The sequence below is a fragment of the Kryptolebias marmoratus genome, linkage group LG17, assembly GCF_001649575.2.
Source record: "Kryptolebias marmoratus isolate JLee-2015 linkage group LG17, ASM164957v2, whole genome shotgun sequence".
NCBI classification, from domain to species: domain Eukaryota; kingdom Metazoa; phylum Chordata; class Actinopteri; order Cyprinodontiformes; family Rivulidae; genus Kryptolebias; species Kryptolebias marmoratus.
In genome coordinates, this window is record NC_051446.1 from 14015507 (window position 1) to 14024700 (window position 9194).

Below are 9194 nucleotides of genomic sequence, written 5' to 3' on the forward strand. Positions count from 1 at the left end.
CTTCGCTCAGGTTGAATCTGATTGGACAACAGTTTGTACGTGCTTTGTGATTGGATAACTGTTTGTGCGTGCTAAGTGATTGGTGGACTACTTTAGTGTGTGACGTCTAAAATAAAATAAAATAATATAAAATAAAATAAAGTTTCACACAGGGCAATAATATTTTATTATCACTTAAAAATAAGAATACATATGTAATACCTTTGTATTTAAAAGATCAGAAATTGTTTCTTCTACATTTTATCGGAACGGTCCAAATAAACTGTTCCGTAGATCTACCCCGGAAGGATTTTGACGTTGCACCATGTGAGTTACATGACCTAAAGCGCTCGGTTGGAAAAACAGTGAGGGTTATTGTGTAATTTCCATCAGATTGTCCGAAATGTTGACAGCATCGGGGAGAGTTTTCAGCGGAATTACACGAGTTTCTCTCAGCCAAGGAAGATTTATTAAAAACATTCAAACGACCGTGAGGTGAGTAGAATTCTGAGACCGGGTTCAATGACAAAGACTTTATGGTTTTATAACAGGCAGGGTTTATATAGACGATCTAAAACAACGAGCCAGCTATGTCTCATGTGCATCTCTTCTGAATTATAGAAACCTAAAACTAACATTTAAAGAAAGCATGACGATTTGCAGTCATTATCCGCAGGTTGTATAAAGGCTAGTATTACTGGAGGGCCTTTTTATGTAATTAAACCCCCATTTCATCATTAAAATGCCAAGTAACGAAGATCGTGTACCTTAAATATACAGGCAAAAAGGAAATATAACAAACTGATGTGTTCAACATATTTTTATGTCTAAAAGACTCCTAAAGATTTGCAGAATGTTGCCCTTGATATTGAGCAATTACCAGAATAAAGAAATAATTTAAAAGCCTTATTAAGCCTGTATTACACAACAATGCCTCTTTAGGAAATATGGGTCTCTTTATATGTATATGACTATGGAATGATTTGAAAAATCACAGAACCACATTTTATGTGTATATCTATTCCAAGCATATCGAAACTAAGAAATTTTATATATCTTTTCAAATGTAGAACTGTAGACATCTTCTCTTGGTCACAGCTCGTTTAAATGTACTGAGGCAAAGTGGAAACTGTTCTGAGGTCAGACCACAGAACAAAATTAGAAAATCTTCTTGGAAATCAGACACTGTGTCCTCTGTACTAGTTGTAAATATAATTAGTCACAATAGCATGTAAAACACGGCACATGTAACAATGCATGTTGCTTAGTGTAGTGACCTTTACATTTTAGTCACTAAACACCGTCTGTTTTGTGAACAGTGTGCGGCCCGTGGTTCTGAGCCCCCCGATGTCGGTAGCTGAGTCCAAGCCCTCCACGGAGGATGAAGAGGCGGACGAAGACAAGCCCATCAAATTCTCCACCAGTAAGGCCAGCCACAGAACCTGGAAGGTCAAACAATCCATGGGGAGTCAGTACGAGCGGCCGTGGTGGAAGGTTCTCCCCGTGGCGGTGTTCGGCGTGGTCTTCCTCCTGTGGTGCTCACTGAGAGAGGAGACGGACATTGACACGCGGCTGAGCCAGCAGCTGTACGAGCGGCTACCTGGTCTGCTTCCAGACGAACCTGAAGAGGAAGTCAGTAAAAAAGAAGATGGAACCTAAAGTGTTGTTCATATTTATTGGAAAATCTGCCCTAATGAGGTCTTGAACTGGGTGACTCAAGATGTCCGCCGTCCAGCCTTTTGGATGAAATATCCTTTTGTCAAGAATTACATGGAATAAAAGTTTTCACTTAATTTTTTTTGGGGGGGAAACTACAAATGTCTAGTAATTGCAATACATTATTGAAAACAAGAATCTGCTGAGTAAGTCAGGACTGCAGCTGCATATAGGCAAAAGGTCTTATTCACACAATTTGAAATAACAGTACGTAAACCTAATGATTCATCTGAGGCAACAATTAGATACAATATTCTGGTGACAATATCTCACAGGAAACATCCTGGTCTATATACAATGCTCTATTCAGTCCCTCCAGGGTGTTGTGATTGTTTCACAATTTTTTATCACTACTTATGTTTTTCTGATTAAAACAAAAGTAGATCGAAAGCTTAATATCAGCAGACACTGACATAACCCACATCCTGAACAGCTTGAGATTCTTCATACCAATACAGGACATTGTAAAAAATGTTTGAGAGGCTCAAGTGAAATAAAATAAGTCAAAAATGACAATGGGTGTTTTGATATAGTAACAAGAAGATCTGATTTATAGAGATCGGCTCACAACCAGCACCTGTCATGTCATTCAGTTACTGTTTGCCTGTATAGAGAGTATATGACTGTAATAGACTGTAAATGTGACTATAATCACCATACCAATTTCAAGTAAGGCTGTGGGAGCAGTGAAGAAATACTGCCCCCTGCAGGTGGCAGTTACTTAAAACCAATGTTTGAGAATTTAATTATGCATGAAAAGCTTAAAAATATATATATGCAGAAATCTGATCTTTGCGTGAATTTCCACATTCACGTAAAACTGGTAGGACAGTTTATTCCTTTAAAAACTTGTTCCGACTTAAGAATTGTTTTAACACAACCACAAACTGAGGTAGCAGAAAGTTTATTTACAGCACAAGATATCCCATGGCATGCACACACAGGATTGGGAAAAAATGAGTTTGAGAAGTCCTGAGAAAGGAATAAAATGTGAAGCTTTAGTCTATGAAGAGAAGAGTTTGGGAGAAGGTCGAGTGAAATAAGAAATGGAGTACAAAAACATGCTTTAACCTACAAATTACGTGGCACACATGCTGGTAATAGTTCAAGAATTACAAAAAACAAAACCTCGTTCACCCCCCCCCCCCCCACTAAAAAGATAAAACAAAAGCATCTATGCACGCTCTCCTCTAATTCGCCTGGCCAGCTGGATGTCCTTGGGCATGATCGTGACTCTCTTTGCGTGGATGGCGCACAGGTTGGTGTCCTCAAACAGTCCAACCAGGTATGCCTCGCTGGCTTCCTAAACGGAGAAGAGAAGAAAACGTGTCAACCTCAAGGACAAGCCTTTGCCATTTTGTAGTTCAGAAACAAAACAGCTGCTCAGAACAAAACCCGACCTGGAGAGCGCCGATCGCTGCGCCCTGGAAACGCAGATCCGTCTTAAAATCCTGAGCAATTTCCCTGACGAGACGCTGGAAGGGCAGCTTCCTGATGAGCAGCTCGGTGGACTTCTGGTACCGACGGATCTCACGCAGAGCAACCGTCCCGGGCCTGTGAAGACAAGACAATGTTTAAAAACCAGTTTAAGGAAGTTTAAGTTTAAAGAAAACCGCACAATGAAACAACAAACAAAATCATGTCCTGCTTACCTGTATCTGTGAGGCTTCTTCACTCCACCAGTAGATGGCGCACTTTTCCTGGCTGCTTTGGTTGCCAGCTGCTTCCTGGGTGCCTTTCCTCCAGTGGATTTACGAGCAGTCTGCTTAGTACGAGCCATTTTTTAGCTGCAAGTCGATTTATTTAAATAAAAAGAGGGGGGAAAAATAGTCACGAATCAATAAAATTTCCCAAATACAAAATAACCTGTGGTGCAACGAACCGCCTAATTGGAGGCGCCGCGGGGCTGTTGTCAGGCTAAATGAGTCACCCTTAAAATAAATAAATAATAATATAAACATCCGCAGCAGCGAAATCCAACAGGAAAACAAACGACACCCCACAAAGCTGCACCGTCGTGACTTTTAGATAAGTGTGCTTTTGGTTATTGGAGACAACCAACCTTCGGGGGGGGGGGTTAATTGTTTAATTAAACACAGTGTTTTGTGTGTGAAAATCGCTGATAAGCTCAGCCACCATTAAGCTACGGAGAACACACACGTTTCTCTGCTCGTCTGGAGACCAACTCAAAAACTAGCATGGACGGTTGCAAAATGGCGCCAGCTGGCTACCGCGGAGGCGAATATGAAATTAAAAAAAACCCGCGACAGCCAAGGAAAGGCAACCAATTTAAAAAAGGCACAATAGTAGAGGCAGCACTTAATTATTAATAATGAATAAACTGTGAATAACAATAATTTAAAAGTCACAGCGGACTGCTAGCTGCTGGTTATGGCGCGCATCGTTTTATTGTTCCCAGATAAACACTAACCCTGTTCGGGCTTCACCATTTGCGTTTACATTTAAATTACATTGACTGGATGACAAGCATTATGATTAAATACAGAGGAAATAGAAGCTTTCGAGTAAAGAAAAAACAACGCCTCACCGGTTTGTTTGTATTTTGCTGGGAAATGAGAACCTCCTCCTTACGTGTCGCGTTTCGATCTATGAGGGGAGGAAACAGGATGCGGTATTTATAGACTTGACGGAACGAAACGCTAAATCCCACCCAAAGACCGATTTGATTGGTCCAAACCGAACCTGACAAGTAAAGCACCCAATCAGGATCACCGCCCGCTCACACGAGGTACAGCGGTTTTAGAGGTAATTGTCGACTATTTGTTTTTAGTAAGTCACCCTCATGTTCTTCAGTTTGAACTCAATATCCACAATTCATTTGGCTGTTTTTGAATGGGGCAAATCATATAGAGAGTTCCTATGTAATAATTTCCACTAATTCAAACATAATTGCTTTTTTAATTTATTCTTCTGAGCGCTTCAGGGATCCAGACAGACGACAGCCCGTGTTTGAAATGTCTGTGATGAGATTGTAACACTCAAGAGCCCTGATAGTTTGGGGATCTGCTCAAACGGAATGGAGCCAGTGGGACAGATGTTCTGGTCCTTTGTGTGTGTTGTGCTAAAAGAGGAGGGAAATGGGCAGAGATGGAGAGCAGCCCGCCAATATCCCAGACAAGGAGGGAATAAGCAGCCTTTGTGTTTGTCTTTAACTCTTTACTGGAACCTCCTGATCCGCAAAGAGACATTTTCATCAGTCTCTCTCCAGAACATGTATATTATATCACACATTCGTTTCGATTTTTATATAAATTCCTACACGTTTTCGCTTACTTTAGATCAATAGAAAAATAAAATAACCTAAAAAGGCTTATAAACGTAACTATGGGATTTGTTTTGCGGTTTTCCTGCTATTTATTATTCCTAATTAATTTTAATAGCAGACACTATTTTGAGTAATTACTCAGCGGGCGGAACCGTATTATCTCTGGCAAATGTTTCCACACCGATATATTCTCAAGTTGCGCTGGTGGTGAGTTTCTGGATACGTTTCAGGCTGGTTTAATCGCGTAAAAACAATCAGACGGCGGATTTTAAACAGTTATAAAGCGTTCTGCTGGGCATGTTTGACTGAAATGTGTCGAGTTGGAAAATATTTGACGGAAACAGGCGGATTTGAGCTAAAAACCAAAGACTAAAGGGAAGCATGAGCGAGCAAAGGCTGCTGTTTATAGGTACATCTGGTTCTTGTGCATGTCATTAAAGAATATTTTATTGTTATCGCCCGCCGCCGAAGCTGGATGATATGTATCTGTCTGTTAGCAAAATATCTAATGAACCACGGAATTAATTTTAATGAAACTTTCAGAAATCCATCACTGGGTTTACATCTACAACTGATTAGATTTTGGAGTTATTTTAATTCAAGATGGCTGCCACAGCTCACTGTTTGTAACTGAGATTGACCTCCAACATATATTTTGAGCGTAAACAGATTATCTCATATCTGTGTTTAAAAGTTTCTCATTAACTGTTTGGACTCAACTCTGTCTGTTAGAAAAATATCTCATGAACCACTGCATGGATTTTATTGAAACTTTCAGAAAGTAATCACTGGATGTACGTAAACATTTGATAACCTTTTGGAGTCAACCCAATTCAAGATGGCTGTCACAGCTAGTTAAAATGACCCAACACAAAAACGGCTGTAACTCAGTCAGTTTTATGGATGTTGAGCTAAACTGTGGTCGTAGCTGAGAGTCATTCTTAACACCTATTTTAAGCACTAAAACATCTCAAAATAGTGCATTAGGTTACACATAATGTTTTATACAAGGGCATATATCTTCCATTAGTTTTCAAAATAAGATGATTACAGTCTAAAACTCTGGCATTAAAGGCGGAGGGCGATAATTTTTCTTTCAGGGAATGCTAAACCTTTAACTAAAGTTTAAAAAAACTAATTATATAGTTTTAAAAATATCTGTTATTTTAAACATGTCTCACTGTTCACATTAAAGTAAACCTTATTGAATGCATGTCCGAGTCAGTGAGCTGAGCTGTTTGTTTTTTATGAAGCAGACATCAACGCTGACCCAAACAGCTCCACGGCTGTCGGAGCAGGAGGAGACAAACCCGTCTGGTCCCGCAGCGACAACTCCTTCAGGTTTAACTTCCTCGCTGACAGCGCCCCGGCGGCAGACCGCGTCGAGGCGGCCCCGGCCCCGGCCCCGACCTCCTTCACGGGCCAGGGCTTGAACTTCGCTTTTAACTTTCAAATCCCCTCCGCTGCGCCGGCAAAAGACATAAACATGTCCGCCGAGGAAGGAGAGCCCCCTCGTCCTCAGGACGGAGTCAGTCCCCCTGAACCGTCTAAAACGAAGAAGAAGAAGAAATCTGGGAAGAAGAAAGCGTCCGACGCCGCGGTTCAGGAGAAACCAGCCGAGGGGGGTCAGGCCGAGGAGGAGCAGGTCAGTGTGGCGTGTCTGTGATGAGCAGGAAATGACCTCGTCACGTGTTTGATTTGATGCCACTCGGTTTCAGAGCGCAGAGGAGCAGCTGAACAGGCAGCTGGACTGGTGCATCGAGCAGCTGGAGCTGGGCCTCAGGTCCCACAAGGGAACACCGAAACAAAGTTTGTGTCATTTATTAAGTCTTTTTATCACATGAAGCCGAAGGATCTCATGAGCCACTGCACAGGTTAGAGACTCGAACAACTCATTAATGTTTGGAGTCGCCCCAATTTAAGATGGCTGCCACAGCTAAGCCAACTTAGTAAACACAGAAATGGCTGCAACTCAGTGTATCTGACAGATATTTAGCTACTTTTTGGTGCGGTAGTAGCTGAGATTCACTCACAAAGCATACTTCAAGCGCCAACTGATAACACATAATCTGTTTATAAAACTTGGTTTTGAACTACTGTAGTCAACCCTGCTTGTCTGTTAGCAAAAAATCTCATGAACCACTGGATGGATTTTAATGAAACTCTCACAAAGTAATAATTGGATGTACGTCTACAACTGATTAACCTTTGGAGTCAGTCTAATTCTAAATGGTCATCACAGCTAATCAACTTTAGCTAACACAAAAATAGCGATATGCTTTTGTCTGTTATAACTATTGAGCTAAAATTTTATGTGGTAGTAGCTGAGAGTCATTCACAGAATACAGCATCTCTTAGCAAATTGCATGAGATGGCGCTTAACACTTCTTTACCAAAACGGCTACAACTCCAACAAGAAAATTCTTTATTTGAATGCTTATTAGGAATTACAAAAGCGTGGGGAAAAGGGGCAATCCTTGAGCTTGAATGTTTCATCTCTTGTCCTAAAGACTTCTTTGGTTTGATAACGAGTCGGGACGTTCGGGTTTCAAAGTCATTGTTGGGACTTTCACGTTAACGGGGTCGTTGAAGACACGAGAATCACTGAGTCGTTCGGCTCTTTGTCTTCTGCGAGCGGTTTCAGTGAGATGTTGCAGGCGCTTGTTTCGCTTCCTTCACCCCTCTCGCAAACCGTCGGTCCCAAAATGTCCTAAATGTGTCAGAAAGAGTCGTCCCCTTGTCCCGAGCAGCTGAGAGTCCCATTCGGGTCGCCTCACCAATCTGCAGCACCCTGCCGAGTTCGTCTCGGGGTGTTTTATCCAGCTTCTGTTTAAAAGGGTTCGAAATAAAAAACACAAAACAAATTTCCACTGCAGGGGGAAAAAAGAGGAAAGAGAAATCTCAAAATGATGAAAGAGGTTAAAAACTTCTGATGAACGGAGTGAGAAAAAGATGTAAAGCATCTACAGAGGAATGCCAAACAATTACAGGGAGATGGGGGGGAAATGACATAAATGGGATTAAAACAGATCCAGTCGTGATTTAGAAAGAAACCGACTCAGATCAGTTGGTTGTGGCAGCCATCTTGATTTGGGTTCATGAGATCTTTTGCTTACAGACAGTTAGAGTTTACTCCAATAATTCAGTGGTATAATAAGCTGTAAAATGTCTAATTTACACTGTTTGTGTTAACCTTGAGGGTTTTGTGTGCAGAAGAGGAGGCCTCTCGTGCTCTCAGGACTCTGCGCAGCTCCAAAGCTCCTCTGGTCAAGAAGAGGCATGTGATGAGAGCCATGGCCGGAGATTACAGGAGGAAAATGGAGGAGGAGCAGAGCAAGCAGCTGAAGCTCATTCAGAGCGGTCAGTGTTTCTGTCGGCTGGTCGGTGGAACCGTGCGGTAAAACGTTCCTTCGTGTAATTCAGCGTGTTTTTTTTTCCTCCCCCGTCTGACAGAAGTGGCATCAGCTCAGGTCAAAGTCGTGTCCGATCGGCCCAAGAAGTCAGTTTTCCACCGGAGAGCTGAAGTCAAACCCAAACCGCAGGACGAGCAGACGCAGACTCAGGGAGAGACTTCGGCTTTCGTCCTCGTTCCGTCGAAGGAGGAGTTTTGCTTTAATTTTTTCTGACTGCTTTTCCTACTGAACCCAGCAGGAAGAGAAGGTTCCACTGCCTCTGCAGGAACACAAACTGGTTCAATAAATTCCAGGAGGCAGGAGAAGCAGCTGAAGATCTACATCAGTTCTTATATGTGTAATATTTCAAGAAAGAATGTCAATTTTTTATTTTTTTGTTGATTAAAAAGGTCATCAAACAAGCTTTTGACTGCACTGTTTATCTTCAGTATGCATTTACACCTTATCTTCAGCTACTCTAAAGGTTTATAACTACAGTTTTAGGTTTTTAAGCCATAACCTGAAAATAACCTGGGAATAAAAATTAAACATCAAGAAGAAGACACTATCTAAAGGTTAGAGAAAAGTTAGTTTTTCCATCTTTAAAAAGACCTTAGGGAGGTTTAAATGCAACATTTTGACTAATTTAAATAAATCTGTCAAGTCTTCAAAACTGTCCTCAGACATTTGGCAGACCTTTGTAGAAATATTACACATATTGTACACTTAAAGTGAAGCAAAGATTATACAACCCCACAGACGAAGAAGTTGGGACATTGTTTAAAATGAAAATAAAAGCAGAATGCATTCATCTCCAAATC

The 9194-nt window shown here is 41.3% G+C and overlaps 3 protein-coding genes across 3 annotated transcripts; 2 read left to right on the top strand and 1 right to left on the bottom strand.

The window, feature by feature from the left end:
- The first annotated feature begins 281 nt into the window (after positions 1-281).
- Positions 282-1772, top strand: lg17h16orf91 (linkage group 17 C16orf91 homolog). Its single transcript, XM_017418513.3, has 2 exons — positions 282-474; positions 1299-1772. Exons 1-2 carry the CDS (start codon positions 383-385, stop codon positions 1636-1638), a joined length of 432 nt encoding a protein of 143 aa, XP_017274002.1. The 5' UTR covers positions 282-382; the 3' UTR covers positions 1639-1772.
- Positions 1773-2583: 811 nt separating this feature from the next.
- On the bottom strand, positions 2584-4363 carry h3f3d (H3 histone, family 3D). Its single transcript, XM_017418514.3, has 4 exons — positions 4244-4363; positions 3348-3482; positions 3096-3249; positions 2584-2998 (listed from the first exon to the last, which is right to left on the bottom strand). The coding sequence occupies exons 2-4, from the start codon at positions 3473-3475 to the stop codon at positions 2870-2872; spliced, it is 411 nt and encodes a 136-aa protein (XP_017274003.1). The 5' UTR covers positions 3476-3482; positions 4244-4363; the 3' UTR covers positions 2584-2869.
- A 157-nt stretch (positions 4364-4520) lies between these two features.
- Positions 4521-8795, top strand: lg17h8orf33 (linkage group 17 C8orf33 homolog). Its single transcript, XM_017418512.3, has 5 exons — positions 4521-5390; positions 6238-6626; positions 6700-6790; positions 8195-8341; positions 8435-8795. The coding sequence occupies exons 1-5, from the start codon at positions 5363-5365 to the stop codon at positions 8605-8607; spliced, it is 828 nt and encodes a 275-aa protein (XP_017274001.1). The 5' UTR covers positions 4521-5362; the 3' UTR covers positions 8608-8795.
- Positions 8796-9194: the final 399 nt, after the last annotated feature.